The sequence below is a fragment of the Tupaia chinensis genome, unplaced genomic scaffold (genome assembly GCF_000334495.1).
Source record: "Tupaia chinensis unplaced genomic scaffold, TupChi_1.0 Scaffold144899_1, whole genome shotgun sequence".
Classification (NCBI taxonomy): domain Eukaryota; kingdom Metazoa; phylum Chordata; class Mammalia; order Scandentia; family Tupaiidae; genus Tupaia; species Tupaia belangeri.
The window spans coordinates 761,097-781,780 of NW_006204759.1; the positions used below are offsets into that span (position 1 = coordinate 761,097).

The 20,684-nt window shown below is 44.2% G+C and overlaps 1 protein-coding gene across 2 annotated transcripts in view; it reads left to right on the forward strand.

The window, feature by feature from the left end:
• The window catches only part of VPS53 (VPS53 subunit of GARP complex), a 173,833-nt gene that overhangs the window by 115,100 nt on the left and 38,049 nt on the right, over nucleotides 1-20,684 (forward strand). For both annotated transcript variants that reach the window (XM_014583842.2, XM_006167524.3), the window contains exons 14-16: nucleotides 9,506-9,748; nucleotides 12,606-12,753; nucleotides 18,974-19,056. In XM_014583842.2, coding sequence (XP_014439328.1) covers nucleotides 9,506-9,748; nucleotides 12,606-12,753; nucleotides 18,974-19,056 — 474 coding nt within the window. The remainder of the gene's footprint in view (nucleotides 1-9,505; nucleotides 9,749-12,605; nucleotides 12,754-18,973; nucleotides 19,057-20,684) is intronic.

A 20,684-nucleotide genomic window follows, 5' to 3' on the forward strand; every position in this document is an offset into this window, starting at 1 on the left:
GCACGCACGCACACGCGCCCGGCGTGAGTTTTAAACCACCGGGTCTGGGACGCGAACCGCGGTCGACTACGTGGGAGTCCAGCAACATAGCCATTACGCTAACTGCTGGTTCCCCCTAAAAGTCACTAATTCTTTAAGAATCCAGTGAAAGCCACAGACCCTCTTGTCAAAAGAAATCTACATGTGGGAACCAGCAGTTAGCGTAATGGCTATGTCACTGGACTCCCACGTAGTCGACCGCTGTTCGCATCCTGGACTCGGTGGCTTAAAACTCACACCGGGCGCGTGTGTGTGCGTGCCCAAGATCCTGAGAGGAGAATGGAGGAGAAGGGATTGCGGCGTGACTATCCCCCCTGGGTGGGGGGTGATTTCTTGCTTTCTGTCTCTATGTCTGTCTCTGTCTGTCTGGTGAGTGCACGCGCCCTATAGCGAAAACCTCTCCAAAAAAAATAAAAGAAAAAAGAAAAAAAAACACCTATTCTTCAGAAAGTTCATGGAGGGTTGGTCCTATAGCACAGTGGTTAAGCCCTATGCATTGGGAACTGAATCCCCCATGGCCAACTGTGGTTTGAATCCCAGCCCCAGCAGCTTGAAAGACATGCCAGTGTATGTGTACATCCCAGATCCTGATGGGATGGAGAAATGGAGGAGGAAAAAGGATTGCAGTGTGACCACTCCCAATTGAGGGGTGCTTTCTTTCTCTCTCTCTGACTCATGCATGTGCCTTCTGACAGTTAAATAAAAGAGAAAGAAAAAGAGGAAAAGTTCATAGAAAAAAATGGAATTAAAGTACAAGTTTATTTTGGTGCAAAAAATATTGAAATCCATGCATAGTTTTTTATAATATATATTTTCTATGAACTTTTTGAAAACCCCACTACACCCACACACTATTTTGAGAGTAATTTCAGAGAGTTTTTAAGCTCTTCCTCCCTTCAGTCAAAGGCTACTGAGGCTGAGGAAGGAACTCAGGTGGGATCTGATCTTGTGCAAATAACTACTCTGGCTGGGGCACTGACTCAGAAGTCTGCCAGGGAGGAAAATCTTAGACCATTCATAAGCTCCCAGATGACAGAGACCCAACAAAGTGTAGTGGAAAGAAAAAAAGACTCCTGACAGACCTGGATTTGAATCAGAGCTCTGCACTTACTAACCTGGGCCCTGGAGCATGTTACTTAACCTCTTCAAGTTTCTTTTACTCTCTCTACAATGAGGTTAACAATGCCCATTTCACAGGCTTTGTGGTGAGAATGACACCAGATGACAGACTGCCCCTTGGCACAGTCGATGGTGCTCATGAACCACGCTGGCCCTGCCCTTCTGTGACCTTGTGCAAGACTCCTGTGTCGGTGGGTGGCCTTATCTCTGTTTCTGGCTTTCTGTTGGGCCTGTCATGGGGACCACTTTCTTACCCCTCCAGCTTCCCATTAGCCCAGAGAAAATTCTAGCAGCACCTGGCCCAGCCAGAAGCCAAGCATCAGTAGAAGGACTGCAGCACCGATACCATGGAGGAGGCAGGAAGTAGGAATATTGGACTAAGCTGTCCTTACATTCTCTAAGCAGCTTAAGTTGTATTTATGTTCTGGCTAGAAGATAGTATATCTTCTACTTTTAGGAATATGTAGCAATTTCCTCTGGCGAACATTTACAAAAGAGAACTTTAGATAAGCACTTTCTTATTCATTCATTTGTTCATTCATGCCATGAGATAGAAACACAGAGTGACAGGCACCCCCAACGGGGTCTTCACACCACGATCCACCCCTGGTCGCAGCCAGCTTAGGTCAAGGGCATACGTGTGTGTCCCGGTGTGCTCGGAGAGGTCCCTGGGTGCGAAATCTGGGCCCTTTCCCTGGCAGTCCAGTTGCACCACCACCTGGCCCTACATAGGCACTTTCTTCACTCTGCTCCGTGGTGTTCTCTGCCAGGCAAGTTTCTGATGACTCCATTTCTTTCCATTCTCCTGAGTTCTCTATCACCACTTTTGTTAAAATAGACCTCCCTGCTCCCTGTTTGGTTTCAGTAAGCCCAGAGTCTCTGTGTAAATGAATTTTGGGGTTGTCGGAAAAGTCATATATTTTTCTACGCAAAAGTGTGTCATGACTTTTCTGATAACCTGTTTGTTGTTATTTTGAATTCCAAATTTACAGAAGAGTTGGAAGACCTGTACGTAGAGCTCCTGTATATTCTTTACCTCAGATTCTTCCTTTTTTTTTTTGAGAGGTTTTCACTATAGGGCACGTGTGCTCGCCAGACAGACAGAGACATAGAGACAGAAAGCGAGAAATCACCCCCCAGAGGGGATGGTCACGCCGCAATCCCTTCTCCTCCATTCTCCTCTCGGGATCTTGGGCACGCACACACACGCGCCCGGCGTGAGTTATAAGCCACTGGGTCCGGGACGCGAACCGCGGTCGACTACATGGGAGTCCAGTGACATAGCCATTACGCTAACTGCTGGTTCCCCAGATTCTTCAATTTATAGTTATCTCTCCCTCCTTTCTCTCTCCTCTCTCTCACACACACACATACACACACACACACACACACACACACACACATACACATTTACATAATGTATATACTTTTTTCTGAACCATTTTAATTTTTTTCTTTTTTTTTTTGTTTTTTTTTGGCGAGGTTTTTGCTATAGGGTGCAGGGGCTCTCCCGAACGACAGGGAGACAGACAGAGACAGAAAGTGGGAAATCACCCCCCAGGAGGTCTGGCCACGCCTCAGTCCCTTCTCCATTCTCTCAGAATCTTGGGCACACACGCACACGTGCCCAGCGTGAGTTTAAGCTACTGGGTCCGGGACTCAAACTGCAGCCAACCACATGGGAGTCTAGCAACAGCCATTACACCAACTGCTGATCCTGAACTTCTTTTTTTTTTTTTTTTTTTGAGAGATTTTTGCTATAGGGCATGTGCACTAGCCAGGGAGACATAAAGCAAGAAATCACCTCCCAGAGGGGATGGCCACATTGCAACCCCTTCTCCTCCATTCTCCTCTCAGGATTGTGGGCACACATACATGTGCCTGGCGTGTTTCTAGCCACTGGGTCTGGGACTCGGACCATGGTTAGCCTCGTGGGAGTCTAGTAACATACCACTACACCATCTGCTGGCCCCTTATACCTCCAATTGTAACACCACATAGTTTATTTTAGCCTTCTTGTTGACATGCTGGTAATTACTTTGTATAAAATTGAGAAATTTGATTCCAGATAGCCTCAATATGTTTACCTATTTGCTCCATTTGCCAGTATGTAACAAAATCTGCCATCTGTGCTTGAGCCAGACCCCTCCATTGGCCACATTGTAGCCAAAGCCTCAGTCTCAACAAAAGCGCAAGGAAAGTGTAAGTTAGGTTCAGGGCCCTTGAATTAACAAGTTCTGTAACTTTCTGGCGATCTTCAGCTGCTTTGCTCTTGCTCACCTCTTGCCAAAATTCAGGGTAGTGTTTTCTGATTAAGTCTTCCTCTGGCAGTGCCATTGCTACTTTACTTTCCAGTTAGAATATTGTTTCTATAAATGTTGACTATAGATCCACCAGAGGAAATGGTCTTGGGTATCTATGGATAACCGTAGTCTGCAATGGGGTTTTTAACTCCTTTTGTTTTAAACTTTCCTTCCACAGATACCACTCTGCAGTAGTCTTTACTTCTAGGACATTTAATTTATCGGTGGAACTTTCAATAATATCTATGTGACAACCTAAAGTGCGTAAATAGTTTTTGGGTGCAGAGCTCAAACTGCAAGGAAGAGGGTAAAAGAAACCATACGTTCATGACATATTTCTATAAGCTGGAGAGAAATAACAACAGGAATACCATGTCTGTGTCATGCCTTTACAGCTTTGAAATCTAAGCACGAGGTGTAGTGATGAACTTGGAGTCAGAGAGAACCAAGCTCAGATTTCAGATCCAGTAAATTCCGTGACCTTGGCAAGTTCTTTATATTTTCAGCCTTAATTTAATCATCTGTAAAATGGGGATAATAATGCCTTAAACTCTCAGGGCTGTTGTAAGGATTAAATGAAGTGGTATTTATAATGTGCCCTGCACATTGCCTAGTTTATAGGCTTATAGCCTAGTGGGAGAAAGAAACCAATATATATATATATGTGTGTGTGTGTATAATATTTAAATATATATTACATATGCATATTTAAATATATATATGTTTAGCATTAAGAGATAAAGATATGGTTAGTTCACTATGGTAATACAGAAGAGCATCTAATCCAACAAAAAGTCAGACTTTTCTCAGTTTGTGTCTTCTACCTCAGCCAGACACCTCTCCCCCTTCCCCTTCTGTTTTCCTCACACACATATGCAGTGCTCACTTACAACCCTGTGCCTTTATTCCCCCAACCTACTGTTGCCTGTTATTTCCTTTGTCTAAACCAGGTTGTTCATCTGATCTATACTGCAAAATTGGCATTTTGTTGCTGTCTTGAAATCTAGACATTACAGGCTTGTGGGTCCTATCTCCCCAAAAGGGTTGAATAGGCAGGTATTGTGTGCACCTAGGTCAGGATTTGTCCTTTCCAGTTGTACTTGCTTTAAACATATAAAAGGTACCTTCTTGTAATTCTGTTCCATAGATCATTACGCTGTGCATCTCATTCTTTTTATAATTGTCTTATTTAATTTTATTTATTTTAATTTGACCAGAGTGGGACAGACCATACACACGAGAGAGAGAGAGAGAGAGAGAGAGAACAAGCCACCAGGAGGTCTGGGACTCGAACTGTGGTTGGCCATGTGGCAGTCCAGTGTGCCCTTAACCACCATACCACCTGCCAGCCCCACTATGCATCTTTCTCCAGTATTCCTACAAGATCTTGCCAAAACTTGTGGTAGTGTTTGGTGTCTGTAAGGAATGGTAACCATGTTTCTTGTTTTGTTTTATTGCCAGAGGGCACATGTACTTGCCAGAGAGAGAGAGAGAGGAGAGAGGGAGAGGGAGGGGGAGAGGGAGAAAGCGCTCCTCAGTTGGGTGCTGTCACACTATGATCCCCTTTCCTCCATTTCTTCATCCCCTTGGGATTTGGGGGCACATACGCACACACATTTGGCATGTTTTTCAAGCTACTGGGGCCAGGATTTGAACTACATTTGGCTTCATGGGATCCAGCTCCCTTAACAGCTGCTCTGTGGAGCTGACTCTGTCCTCTCCTTTTGAAACTTAAATTCATTCATGTCTCATACTTATTGCCAGTGTAGCTTTTCACATGGCAATAATGGGTATTTGACTAGATTGGATTATCTCTTCAAAACTAATGAGCCATTGGGTGGTGGTGGTGGCATGGTGGTGAAGGTGCTGGACTCCCACATGGCAGACTGCAGTTCGAGTCCCAGACCTGGTGACTTGCTTTCTCACGTTCTCTTTATCTTTCTCTCTCTCTGTCTGGTCAAATTTAAAAAATAAGTGATAACAACAAATATAAATAAATAAATCAACAAAAAACTAATTAGCCTTACCCATTCTCGTTGGGTTAACTCTTACTGTTTCTGTTTTGGGAAATTGACTATTCTTTTTGTTTTGTTCTTTCTTCAGAGTAGACAGAGAAAAAGAGAGGGAAAATGAGAACACACCCTGTCAGGGTCCAATCCCTTCTCTTCCATTCTCCTCCTGGGATTTCGGGCACATTCACATGCACACTTGGCACGTTTTTCAAGCCGATGGGTCCAGGATTCTAATCACAGTCGGCCACGTGGAATCCAGCCACCTTAACCTCCACACTATTTGCTGGCCCTGACTGCTCTTTTTCTAATGTCTTAAGTAGCCCTGAAGCGTCCTGATGCAGGGTAGATTTCTGCGACTGGTTCATTTCTTCCCACATTAGGTAAGGATGTCAAAAGCAACTTAGTATTCATTCTGCAAAATACAAACCTTCGGAGTATTTTCGAGTGGAAATTTTCTTTGTGTTCTTTGTGTAAAGAAAATGTATTTATAGTATTACTATAATTATAATAATAATCATTATAGTTAATTGATTATTATGGTTATGATTAAAAATCATTATGTTCATAATTAATTTTTAGTATTACTCCTCAGGTTGGCTCTGAGACAGGAAGTAGGTGAGTGAGAATCCAGCTGCTAGGAGAATAGAAGAGAGAGGAATGTAAAAGCTCTTCAGAGCTCTGGTGCCTGTTTTGGTTGGCGCTATCAATTCGGAGATGAGATTCTCGCGTAAGAAGACTCAAGTGGAGTTTTCTGCCTCCTGTTCCCTGTTGCCCTCCACTGCACCAGCCCCATCCCATCTCTACCTCCAGCCCTCCAGTCCCATCCCTTAGGAACAAGTGTGGAGGTTGATCAGCTGTCTGTAGGCCACACCGTGAAGCTTACCCCCCCTCCCACCCCCAGGAGGAGTGGCAGGGGAGAGCAGAAGTAGCATAAACAATATCCCTGCTCTTGGGAAGCTTCAGATCACAAAATGAAACAGAAGATTCTGTTACTACCGAGCAAGCAGCCTTCACCCTTTCTACCAACTTCAGCTCATTAGAGGTAACTGGCCACAGTGCTGTCTCCAGAAGGATTCTGGAATTACACCACAGATCAGTGGAGAGTCGTTGATTAGCATTGCCTGCTGTGGGCCTAGAGTAGGAGAAGGTTGACGAGTTTCTTGAATATTGAATGTCCTTATATTGTTTAGTGACATGTTAAAAAAAAAAAAAAAAATCAAGGGACCAGCAGATAGCATGGTGGTTAAGGACACTGGACTCCCACATGGCTGGCCATGGTTTGAGTCCCAGACTTGGTGGCTTGCTTTCTCACTCTCTCTCTCTCTCACACACACTATTACGCTCTGGTCAAATTAAAATAAATAGATGGATAAATAAAGTTAAATAAAATAATTCTTAAAAAAAAATCAAGTGTTAGGTCCAGCCATAGTGGTGCAAGTGGGAGGTGCCCCGGGTGGTGGCAGGGGAAGCTGGGGTTCTGTCCCGGCCTAACCTAAATAGGCTGGGTGTGGTGGCATATCCTTGCACCAGGAGGCTGGGACAGAAGGACCTCAATGAGACTGCTAAAAATACCTCTCTCTTTTCCTCCTCCTGTACTCTCTCATTAAAATGTGTGTGTGTATGTTTAGATGTCTTTTTTTACTCCTTCATGAGAGGGAGAGAGAGAAAGGGAGAGGTAAGTATTTTGGGGCCAAGGTCTGTCACCATCCTCCTGGCTCCTACCTAGCTAGGATTACAGGGGTGTGCAGCTATGCCTGGTGTGCTCAGGTTGATCCAGAAACTGAATCCAGGCCTCCTAAACAGCCTCCAGCTTCTCAAGAGTGGCTCTACCTATGTGCCATTGCGGCTGGGCATGTGTGAGTGTGTGTGTTATATGCATATTTTGAAATGTGTGAGCCCACAGCGGAACCACAGTGACGCAACACTGTGATCTGGACCCACCTGAGGCGGTCCTGGGTTTGCTTCCGGCATTGGTGTTCTCTGTGTGCTGGGCCTGAGTGCCTGTGGTCTGGGGCTGGCTGAGACGGGGGTAGATCACTATGTGAAGAGCCTTTTGGGGGTGCCTGTCTCTCTCACTGTCTCCTGGAAGAGATAAAATAAACTTTAAAAAGAATCAAGTGCTAGTAAGTGACAGATGGTAGAAGTTTCAACTGAGAGAGAGTAGTGTGAGTAGGAGTTGTGTGTGGAGGGGAGACCTGAGCTGAGCTTGAAGGGTAAGAGAAGCAGCGAGAGGCCCTCTGAGCCAGGGGCGGGCACAGCAGAGGCCCAGACCAGGAGGGAGCCGAGGGGGGAACCGAGGGAGCTGTGTAGAAGGGACTAGCAGGAACAGAGGGCCAGCCACTGAGAAGAGGTGGGAGATGAGATGGAAAAGTGGGGTGAGAGGAGGTTGTGAAGGGGGTGGGGTGCCCATGGAGCTGGCCCAGCAGCTTTTCCAAGTTCTTCCCCTGCTCTCTGGCTATCTCCACAGACAAAGACTGAGTCTAGGCCTGCAGCTCTTCGAGGGCAGAGGGGCCACATCTGGTTATAATAAACTCTCGCTCACAAAAGCTCTTGAGTAAAATGTCAATTTTCTCCTATTCCTGCTAATTGATGCTGTGTGTGGTTTTTGTCTTTTTCTTCCTGACTATTATATAAATAGGTTTTTAAAACACAGCTGGAATCCTGCAGCTAAAAAGATGCAAAATGTCAAGAGTGGTGGGGACCCCTCCCATTTTTCACACAGCAGCACAACTGTGCGGAGAACAATGATTACAGCCCCACTGGGTTTTAACTAATGATGTCTCAGTAAGACTGGGGCAAGTTCAGGGATGTTTGGATGAGAAATGGGGGAGAAATTGCCGCCATATCCCCAGTGTGACCTAGGGCAGACCTGGAGCTGCTGGTGCCCTCTCTTCTTCCAAGATTTTTTTTTTCTTTTAAATCAGAATCTTTGATTCTGAAAGTTTTAAGAAAAAAATACAATAAGAAGAAAGAAAGCGTGATTTATTTTAGAGTTTGTCTTTGTTTAGGCATCTCTCTCTTTGACAGTCGGTAGATTCATGATGTCTAAATATTTGCTGACATGCATTCAAGGAAATCAAAGGGGTTAAAAAGCATGAGGCTTGGAGCCAGGCTGCTTGGTTTTGAATCCTGGCTCCTCCACGTTCTGGTTCTATGACGTTGGCCAGCGTACTTTGACTTTCCTGTATGTAGCTATATGGACAGTGAGGATAGTAATAGTACTTACTTTATCAAGTTACTGTGAAGAGTAGGAAGGGTTAAGGAGCTGATGCTCACGAAACACTGACATTATGCCTGGTATGTCATGGCTCTGAAATCGGATCCCCGTCATTATACGTCATTTGTAGACGGGGGAATGGCACTAATATGGTAACAGGATGAGTGTACTTAGATGGTAGATTCTAGGCTCAGCTCTGCCACTAAATCGTATGACAGTGTTCTGGGCCATAATCTTCTCATCATTTAGAGCGGCCAGCAATACGCTGTCTCCCTAACAGGAGTGTGGGGTAAAGTCTGATCGTGAGATACATGATCATGTGAAAATGTAAGAAGCCCACAGATGCCAGGTTTTTTTGTTGCTGGTATTATAGGAGTGATGGTGGCTGTGGATGATGATATTGATAAAAATGAATCCAATTTTAAGTTTAGAAAGTATTAGAGGGCCAGTAGGTGGCATATTGGTTAGGGTGCTGGACTCCCAGTGGTCAACAGTGGTCTGAGTCCTGAACCCAGCAGCTTAAAAATCAGACAGGGCACATGTGCATGTGTGCCCCAAAATCCCAAGAGGAGAATGGCAGAGAAGGGCTTGTGGCGTGGCCTTCCTGGGGGGTGGGGGGAATGGTGGTGATGTGATTTCTCACTTTCCTTCTCACTGTCTCTCTGTCTCACTGGCAAGTATATGCACCCTATGGCAGAAAAAAAAGTATTAGACACGATTACTTGTGGAGGTAATCTATATAAATGATACAAACAAGCCCATTTGCTTTATGTTTCCTAAAGTAAAAGTAATGTGTTAGGTGTTCTTCCTCCTAGAAACCTTGGAGAGCTGATAGATCGGTTTGTGGCTGATTTCAAAGCCCAGGGACCGCCAAAGCCCAACACTGATGAAGGGGGTGCCGTGCTCCCCAGCTGTGCCGACCTCTTTGTGTACTACAAGAAGTGCATGGTGCAGTGTTCTCAGCTCAGCACTGGGGAGCCGATGATCGCCCTGACCACCATATTCCAGAAGTACCTCCGTGAATACGCCTGGAAAATCCTCTCTGGCAACCTGCCCAAGTAAGTCCTAGTCATGGTCTGAGCTGTGAAGTAAGATTCTGCATATACCTAAATATGGGAATCTTTCAGGAAATTCACTCTGAAGTTGTTTACTGCATGACGAAGAGTATCAAGGAGGAAAACGCTCTCACTGAGTTCCCAAGGGTCTGACGTTTTCCTGTCTGATAACATTCCACAGTCGATCACGACCATTAAGAGGAAATGCCCATACTGGCCACAGTATAGGTCTTAACCACGGTGACCTGGGGGAATCGGTCCAGTTGTAATGTATTTAATTTACATGGAAGCAACTGTTAAGTACTTGGGGGAGAATTAAAGCGATAGTGGAGATAACTATGAAACACTACAGGCATTTCATTCAAGCCTCGTTCAGTGAGATTATACCCCGGAGGGATAGTCGGATGAGAGGCATAACTCTGCTGTTCTCTCGGTCTGATTGGGCTCCAGAGTCTGTTATGGTCTGTGCATCTTACTGTGCTAGACAGAGCTAATGTTTAATGATGTGTTGGGACTTGGGGGGCAGGGTTTGCATCACACAGCTCCTAATTACAGAGTTCTGCTGTATTGCCCTGGGCATTAGAATATTGTTATATTGCTTATTACATGAAATGAATAGATCATTTGAGATTTAGAGTTATAGAGATGTTTTGATTATATAGTAATTTCAACTGTACTAGATTATGACCTAAGCCACTGCTTCTGAATGTAGTATTTACACATCCTCATGGCTACATTTTTTTTTGGAGAGGTTTTTGCTATAGGGTGCGTACACTCGCCAGAAAGAGAGAGACAGAGAGACAGAAAGTGAGAAATCACCCCCCGGGGGGATGGCCAGGCTATAATCCCTTCTCCTCCATTCTCCTCTCGGGATCTTGGGCACGCACACACATGTGCCTGGCGCGAGTTTAAGCCACCGGGTCTGGGACTTGAACTGCAGTCAACTACATGGGAGTTCTGCGACATACCCATTACGCTAACTGCTGGTCCCTAATGGCTACATTTAATAGTTCTGGAATTAGTAACTTTCATTGTCACTAAAATTTATAAAATATGGGAGCTTTACATTATTTGGAGGAAAGAAAATAAAGACTTACATGTACTCTATGTAGTAGGTTTTTTTGTTTGTTTGTTTTTGTTATAGGGTGCGTGCACTCATCAGAAAGAGAGAGAGAGAGACAGAAAGCGAGGGAATGGCCACGCCGCAATGACTTCTCCTCCATTCTCCTCTCGGGATATTGGGCGCACACGCACGCACCTGGTGTGAGTTTAAGCCTCCGGGTCTGGGACTCTAACCATGGTCGACCACATGGAGTCTAGTGACATAACCATTATACTAACTGCTGGTCCCAGTACACTGTGTAGTTAACAGATGTGTTTTACAAATGAGAACTTTTTGACTATGATAAAAATTATTTTTAAATTTTAATAACATTTGTCTTGATTATAATAATAATACAAGTTTGTCATCGGTTAAAAAACACAGAAAAGCATAAAGAAGAACATAAGAATCACCTATAGCCTTACTACCCAGAGAAAGCTCATTTAATTTTTTTTTTAAGTTGTTTGCCTTAGGACATGTGTGCTTGCCAGAGAGATGGTGAGAGGGTCTCCTCCATTCTCCTCCTGGTATTTTAGGCATCAACACACAGTGCCTGGCATAATTTTCAAGCTGCCAGGTCTAGAACTCAAAGCATCGTCAGCCATGTGGGAGTCTAGTGCCTTTACCACCACACTGCCCGCTGCCCCCAACTTAATTAATTTCTGGGTATAGATTTTTCTGTTCTTTATTCATACATACATAATGTGTGTGATTTGTGTGCTTTTGTTTATTTAATAGAATTAGGGTTATACTACATATAATTTTTGTCTTCTTTTTCCCTTTCAACTTGCCAGAGGGCACATGCGCTCTTCAAAGAGAGTGAGAAAGCACTCCTCAGGGGGCATGGCCATGCTATAATCCCTTCTCTATTTCTCCTTCCTTTGGAGATTTTGGGTGTACGTGCACTCAGCACGTTTCTCAAGCTTTCGGGTCTGGGACTTGAACTGTAGTTGGCCATGTGGATCCTGCCACCTTAGGCACCATGCGACCAGCTGGCCCATTTACCGTTTTACCTACCCTGGTGCTTTCACGTAATACCTACCCTGTGAACATTTTCCCATGGGTATTGGTGTCCCAACAGGAAACAAATGATGGTGCTCAGCTCAGGATCTTGTTAGTAGAGAGACTTCACAGAAATGGGGACCAGGAGAAAGGAGCTCAGAGAGAACTCTGAAACATCCAAACCCTAGTGGGTAGTTGTTACTGCCTGAGAACTCGCCAGGAGCGAGAGCTGTGGAGGAAGGGCTGCCCGCAGACAACTACAGTCGAGAGGAATCGAGTTGCTCTTTGGGCTCTGAGGCGTTGAGGGCTTTGGGCGGGAACTGAATCTTAGCATTCCTCTACCTACTCCTCAGCCCTACAGATACGTTTCCGTGCAGAATTTTCTTAACTAATAGAAACAAGGGGAGAACGAACTTTTGTGCTACAGCTGATCCAAAATGAGTTCTACATACCAGGAAATTCCAAGCTAAAGCAAGAGGTCGCTCAGCAGCCTTCTCTTGAGTATCAGCTCTCCACAGTTAATGTGACTGGTTGCTGGCTGACTCTCAACCGTGTCTTCCTATTCCTGATGGTGAGAGAGTCTAAACAGATGATAGTCAAGGTGAGGTCAGTAGGAAAAGGACTCATTGTATGTGGATTTATTGGGCCACATCCAGCCTTTCCTTTCCCCTTTCCTTTGTCTTACAATATGCAGTTTGCAGTTCAGGAAGCAAATTGGAAGTTCCAACCTGACTAGTTGTTGTCCTCTTTCCTCAGAACCACGACCAGCAGTGGAGGGCTGACCATCAGCAGCCTCCTCAAGGAAAAAGAAGGCTCAGAGGTGGCCAAATTTACCCTGGAGGAGCTCTGCCTCATCTGCAGCATCCTGAGCACAGCCGAGTACTGTCTGGCCACCACCCAGCAGGTGAGCGGTTTTGGCCGCCCATCCCATCCCTTCCTGAGCCCGTGGGCTGCACAGCTCGGGGAGCAAGGATGAGCCCTAACAAGGTCACATACAGCTTCGAGCAGGCCAGAGGGCCTCCCACAGGAAAGCGCACTATCCAGGCAGAAGCCTACCCAGACGGCCAACCTACAGAAGGCCCTTGTTGAAAGGCAAGAGAGGATGACTGGTCTCCTCTTCAGAGTGTGTGAGCTGTGCAAAGGGCATGACCTCCTGAAAGTAGGTCAGTAGCACTGTCTCCCAGAAGAGAGGCATAGTGACTAACTTAGCAGTCCTAGGACCCAGCTTTTGGTGGTCATGAGTCACAACCAGTTATTCCTTTCTCAGAAGTGTTACTGAGTAAAGCAAAACCTGCTGGGCTTTTTTATGTGTCTCCTAAAACTTACATAGCGTTCTCAGTCCGCCTAAATAAATAACTATTGTTTGGGATGCTGACGTTCAGGAACTGGGAAGCAGGAAAGGGTGATGCCTCTCCTGGAGCCCCTCAAGTGGCAGTAGTTCAGCAAACAGATTTAGCAGAAGGAAGACCCAGAATAACTTTCCATTCGGCCTTAGACGTGGGATTAGATGTTCCTTTTCATATTCAGTCTGGGATTCACCTAAGGCCAAGATAAAGAAAATAATTGGGGAAGGTTCTGCTTTTCCACCCTCTTCGTGTTTATTATTTACACATGTCTAGATCATAGGAAGTCATAAATGATTGTTGATCCAGGACAACTTGGAGCTTCTGGGATCCAGGCCGTGAACACAGAAGGCCAAATAAGCAGCATCCCCACAAAGACTCCACAGTTGAGAGAAGGCCAGCCAGAGACCAGAGGCAGTAGCATGCTCTGCTCAGGGACATGGTCACACCAAGTTACAGTTAATGATCTATAAAGGTGTGGCCTTGGAGCCAGAAATAGTAATCCATTTCACCCCAGGCAGGACAGCAGTATCTGTGAGAACCTCTAAGGCATGGGTCCCAGATTCTTTGATGGAGAAATACTAACTATTATATATATGTACAGAGAGAGAAAAACATGCACACATATAAAGGTAGTATTTTAAAAGTAAACTAATTCTAGCACGCGCACACACACACACACACACAAATACACCTCCCCCCAAAAAAAACAATGAAAAGAATCAATCTTAACCTTACTACCCTCAAATAATCATTAGCAATTTGGAGTATTGTCTTTCCATTGTTTTTCATAAACCTAGTTTTATATGTTTTAATGTTAATTTATTTTTATCTCCTTTTATTGTTGTTAATGTCATACCATTTGTTAGTGTCATTAATATTTCTCCTGTTTCAAAACTGTTTTTACTATCATTGTTTATAACTGTATAATATTCTGTTAAGGAACTGTACCATAAATTATTTTAACAGTATCACTTAAAAATTTTTTTCTTTAAATTTATTTGTTTACGTTCATTCACTGTACATCATTACAGCATACAAAATGAGATTTTCCATCCAGAGTACACTGTCACTTAAAATTTTTATGCTGTATCACATTTTTACTTTTATAAATTATTTTACAAAGCACATTTTTCTGAATATAGCATCATTTTTCTAGATCAGAGTCTTAGAAATTCTGAAAGTGTTGGTAGATTGGAAGCCATTTTGATGACTCATAATTCATGTAGCCAATTTTTATTTTATTTAATGAAAATTGTTTTTACATGGGGACCGGCAAGTAGCATGGTGATTAAGGCACTGGACACTTCCACATGGTTCAATTCCCAGACCTGGTGGCTTACTTTTTCACTTTCTTTCTCTCTCTATCTCTCTGTATCTCTTTCTGGTCAAATTAAAAAATAAGTGACCGGGGACCAGCAGTCTGTGTAATGGCTATGTCGCTGGGCCCCATGTAGTCAACCACGGTTTGAGTCCCAGACCCAGTGGCTTAAACTCATACCAGGTGTGTGTGCGTGCGTGCCCAAGATACCGAGAGGAGAAAGGAGGAAGAGGGATTGTGTCGTGGCTATCCCTCCTGAGGAATAACTTCTTGCTTTCTGACTCTCTGTCTCTCTCTTGTCTTTCTGGTGAGCGCATGCACCCTGTAGCAAAAACCTCTCCAAAATAAATAAATAAATAAACGAATGAATAAGAAAAAAGAATTTTAATTGTTTTTACTAGAGCCAGCAGCTGGCACAGTGGTTAAGGCACTGGACTCCCATGTGGATGACCATGATTTGAGTCTCGGACCTAGAAGCTTGAAACTCAGGCCGGATATATGTACATGCATGTCCAAGGTGTGTGTGTGTGTGCGCACACACCCAAAATCCTGAGAGGAGAATAGAGGAGAAGGGATTGTGGCATGGCCATCCCTCCTGGGGGGTGATGTCTCACTTTCTGTCTCTCTTTTTTCTAGTGAGCGCATGAGCCCTATAGCAAAAAATCTTTTAAAAAAAGAAAAGAAAAACTCCAAAAAAAATAAAAGAAAATTGCTTTTACTGATTTTTTGAAAGAGGTTTTGCCATAGGGCGAGTACACTTACCCGAGAAAGAGAGACAGAAAGACTGAGAGGGAAAATGGAAAATCACTCCCCAAGAGGATGGCCACATCACAATCCCTTCTCCTCCATTCTGCTCCCAGGGTCTTGGGCATACATACACACATGCCAGGCGTGATTTTCAAGTGACCAGGTCTGGGACTTGAACCATAGTCAGCCATGTAGGAGTCCAGTGACATAACCACTACACCATCTGCTGGTTCCTGTTTTTACTGATTTTAAAATAAATATAACCTTGGGACCAGCAGTTAGCATAATGGCTATGTTGCTGGTCTCCCATTTAGTTGACACCGGTTCGAGTCCCGGACCTGGTGGCTTAAACTCACACCGGGTGCATGTGCATGTGTGCCCAAGATCCTGAGAGGAGAATGGAGTAGAAGGGATAGTGCCATGGCCATCCCCCCGGGGGGTGATTTCTCGCTTTCTGTCTCTCTGTCTCTCTCTGTCCTTCTGGTGAGCACACACGCCCTATAGCAAAAACCTCTCCCCCAAAAAAGAAAAAATATATATCCTTAGCATCTATATTGTGATCTCTAAATATCACCTTCCACTAAAAGGAACCAAAGATTTCTAGAGAAATTACTAATTCCAGGTCTGGGGCAGGATACGTGTAAGATGACCCTAAAACATTCAAAAGCAAGAAGAGCATAAAAAACTGTTAGTGTCATCTCAGAAGGACTCTGGAGCTATAGTGGGTTGCATTGCACTCCCCCCCCCCCCCCCCCCCCCAAAGTCCTAGGCCTTCCTCCTCCATTCCTATAATGTTATCTTATTTGGAAATAGGTTCTTTGCAAACGTCATTAAGTATCTCAAGGTGAGAGGAGGTGATACCAAAGCAGGGACTTCAGGGTTGGGAAGGCGACTGCCAAGTGAGGAGCTCGCCCATTGAGAGTAGGGATGTGGCAGACCAAGGGAGCTGGTTAATACCCAGCAGGGAGCGTTTCAGGGAGAAGGCATAGGAAGTGTGAAGTATGAAGTTCCCGAGGGAGAAGGTCCCTGGTATGTCCCAGAAACTTAAGAAGCAGGAGTAACTACAGCCTAGCAGGCAAGGTGGAAGGGAGCAGGCGGCTGAACAGGACGCAAATCATGGTTAGAAGTTTAGATTTTATTTTCGGTGTAACAGGAAGGGGTCGCTGAAGAGTTAAGCATTCTAAGCCTGTGTCTTAAGTTATTTCACCAATCCTTTATTGTTTCCAGTTTCTCACTAATAATAAAACAACACTAGAATATGAGCCTGTGAGAACAGGTTCTTACCTCTTTCATTACTGATCAACCCCCTTATTCAGTTACACAGCCTCACATAAAATAGGCTTTTAGGAAGAATTAACAAGTGCTGCAGAGAATACTTAACATCTATGTGTACATTGTTCTCATTACTTCATTGAACTGCATCTCTAGATGTAAAATTACTGGATTAAAACATTTGTATATTTAAATTATTTGCTTTTTAATTAAGTCGCCTTCTAAAAGGTTGACACTAATTTACATACCCTAAGAGAATTTTCTTTTTAAAGAAAGAATTATTTTTTATTTAACCTCATTTATTTATTTATTTTTAATTTGACCAGAGAGGGACAGTGAGAGAGAGAGAGAGAGAGAGAAAGTGAGAAAGCAAGCCTCCAGGTCCAGGACTCGAACCATGGTTAGCCATGTAGGATTCCAGTGCTCTTAACCACCATGCCACCTGCCAGTCCTGAGAATTTTTAAATGAAAGACAAAGCATTACTCTTACAGTTTGTGTTGTAGGTTTAGGAGTGCTAGATTAATCAGTCCCTGGTCAGCTGTATTTTCTTTGAGGCTCTCGGAGGATGTTGAGTGTTCTGTCCCAGGCCATAGGCTAATAAAGGCAGAACCATTACTTTTGTTTACACTATATCCCTAACACCTTATCAAGATACTGGGCCTGGGAACCAGCAGTTAGCGTAGTGGCTATGTCGCTGGACTCCCACATAGTCGACCATGATTTGCGTCCCGGACCCGGTGGCTTAAAACTCACGCCGGGCGCGTGTGTGTGCGTGCCCAAGATCCCGAGAGGAGAATGGAGGAGAAGGGATTGCGGTGTGACCATCCCCCCTGGGGGGTAATTTCTCGCTTTCTGTCTCTATGTCTCTCTCTGTCTGGCAAGTGCACGTGCCCTATAGCAAAAAAACCTCTCCAAAAAAAAAATTAAAAAGATACTGGGCCCATAATAGCCCACACTGGAGATTTTAACTGATTTTACCACCACTCACCACCAAACATTTCCAGTGTTTGCCCAACTGCAGTGGCACAAGCGGGAGGGTGCTGCTGAGTGGTGGCCTTGGCTGCCCAGGAAGACCAGGTTTGGTTCCCAGCCCAACTTAAACAGGCCAAGCACCTTGGCGTGCTTCCTGTGGTCCTAGCTAACTGGGAGACCCAGGCAAGAAAATCATCACATGGCAAGACTGTTAAAAGGACCAGCAGGGACCAGCAATTGGCGTAATGGCTATGTCACAGGACTCTCACATAGTTGACTGCAGTTCAAGTCCTGGACCTGGTGGCTTAATCATGCTGGGCACGTGTGCGGGTGTGCCCAAGATCTTGAGAGGAGAATGGAAGAGAAGGGCAGTGTGGCCATTCCCCCGAGGCGGATGGTTTCTCGCTTTCTGTCTCTCTGTCTCTCCGGCAAGCGCACATGCCCTATAGCAAAAATCTCTCTTAAAAAAAAAAAAAATAGGGTCCAGCAGGTGGCATGGTAGTTAAGGTATTGGGCCCCGACATGGCTAACTGCAGTTTGGGTCCTGGACCTAGTGGCTTGCTTTCTCACAAACCCCCCTGCAATGAGTGCACATGCCCTATAGCAAATTAAAAATAATAGTGATAATAATAATAATAGTAATGAATAATTCTTAAAAATAAATATCTCTCTTAGGACCAGCAGGTGGTACGATGGTTAAGGCTCTGGACTTCCACATGGCCAACCGTGGTTTGAGTCCCAGACTGGCAGCTTAGTTTTTCACTCTCCCTCTGTTTCTCTCTCTCTCTTGTGAGCACATGTGCCCCATAGCAAATTTTAAAAATAATTATAACACAAAATTAAATAAATAATTCTTAAAAAAAAAAAAAAAAAAAAAAAAAAAAACTCCTCCTTTTCTGTCATTAAAAACAAACATATTTCCAGTGTTGGTGGGCAAGTCTGTAGTTTATAGGGCAGGGAGCAGCTTAAAATTAAAGTTTTTTTTAAAAATTAATTATTTATTTATTATTCATTATTATTACTATTATTCGATGTGACCAGCAAGAGAGAGGGAGACTGAGAAAGCAAGCCAAACCACCAGGTCTAAACCATGATCGGCCATGTGAGAGTTCAGTGCCTTACCCACCACGCTACCTGCTGGCCCTAAAATCGGAGACTTTTAAAAATCAATATAGCCCATTGGTGTGTCGTAAGAAACAAGTATAGCAGAGCACTAAGGGGTACAGGAAGTTTGGTTCCTGACCACACTACTTACTGTCTTAAATAGACTTCTCCTCTGTTTTTTCATCTGTAAAATGAGGATGGTGATAGAATCATCCTAATAGGGGTTGTGAGAATTAAACGAGTCAATACGTGAAAAGTGCCTCGAGTTATCCCTGAATCATCAAAGTTAGTAAATGTTAATAACTGCTGTTTTTAATAATAATTATATTAGATAATCGTGGTACTTGCTTCCGTTTCCTCACAGCTGGAAGAAAAACTCAAAGAAAAAGTCGACGTAAGTTTGATTGAACGAATCAATCTGACTGGAGAAATGGACACCTTCAGCACGTATGTATTGTGCACATATTTATTAAGGCCTTTCTTTTCTCCTCCGTGAAGCAGCAGTTCTCTGGCTGTTGGCTTTAGTCACTATAGAACCGAAGAGGTTTCCAGGACCTTTGCTTGGATCAGGATTATTCTTGCTAGCCATCAGGCAAGAGACATTAGAATCGGTGTAGCCCTTGCCCATTCTGCCTCCTCAGTGCAGTCATTCTTTTTGCTGATGATGCCTTTATCATTATGATGCCTTATCACTTATTAACCAAAGAGAAGAAATCTGCCCTTGACCATCCCTGCAGTAAAGTCAGGCTTCAGACCTGCCATCTTTCCCGACCTGAATCCATAGAGGGCCAGGCTCACCTCTAGTGCTTTAGAATATAAAGCTGCCATCCCTTCTCTTCCATTCTCTCATCACCTGGGGCTAACAGGCGATGGTTAGGGCACTGGACTTTTACATGGCTGCCCGCAGTTTCAGTTCTGGACCTGGTGACTTGCTTTCCCACTTTCCCTCTCTCTCCCTCCTGAGCACATGTACCCTGTAGCAAATTAAAATAATAATAATAATAATAATAAATAAAATAAGTAGTTTTTTAAACAAAAAGATTATAGAGTGTTAAAGTATAACTAGCCCAATTCTAGCATTGAGGGTGTATATGAGAAAGAATGTGTGTGTGTGTGTGTGTGTGTGTGTGTGTGTGTGTGTGTGTGTGTGTGTGTGTGTTTGGGGGGCAGCAAAGCTCTGTCCAAGAAGTTCAAACAATAAAGCTGTCCTAGAATATGACTTCCCAGGGTGTTACCTTGCAGTACTTTAGTTGAGCTCAATATCTGTTCCACTGCCATTAAATGTGACATGGATGGGCCAAGTTATAGTTTTCACATCAACCACTTATTGAGGGAAAATAAAAGTTATTCTGATTTCTTCCCCTTTTCTTTCTTTCTTTTTTTTAAAGAAGAATTTTTTATTTTATTTATTCATTCATTCCTTTTTTAAAAAATTTGACCAGAGAGAGACAGAAAGAGAGAGAGAAAGTAAGAAAGCAAGCCACTAGGTCCAGGATTCGAACCGTGGTCGGCCTTGGGGAGTGTCCAGCTCCCTAACCACCACACCACCTGCTGATCCTTTTTTTTTTTTTTTAGAGAGAGAGATTTTTGCTGTAGGGTGTGTGTGCTTGCTGGAGAAACAGAGATGTAGAGACAGAAAGCAAAAAAATTACCCCCCCCCCAGGGGGGGATGGCCACGCTGCAATCCCTTCTCTTCCATTCTCTCAGGGTCTCTCATGTGCCCAGTATGAATTTCAAGCCATTGGATCCTGGGCTCAAACCGTGTTTGACTACTTTGGAGTCCAGCAATGTAACCATTACACTGTCTGCTGGGCCCTCTTTTCCTTTTCTTTTTTTTTGGAGAGGTTTTTGCTATAGGGTGCGTGCACTCGCCAGACAGAGAGAGAGAGACAGACAGAAAGCGAGAAGTCACCCCCCGGGGGGATGGCCATGCCGCAATCCCTTCTCCTCTCTTCTCCTCTTGGGATCTTGGGCACGCACGAACATGCGCCTGGCATGAATTTAAGCCACCGGGTCCAGGACTTGAACCGCGGTCGACTACATGGGAGTCCAGCAACATAGCCATTACCAGCTAA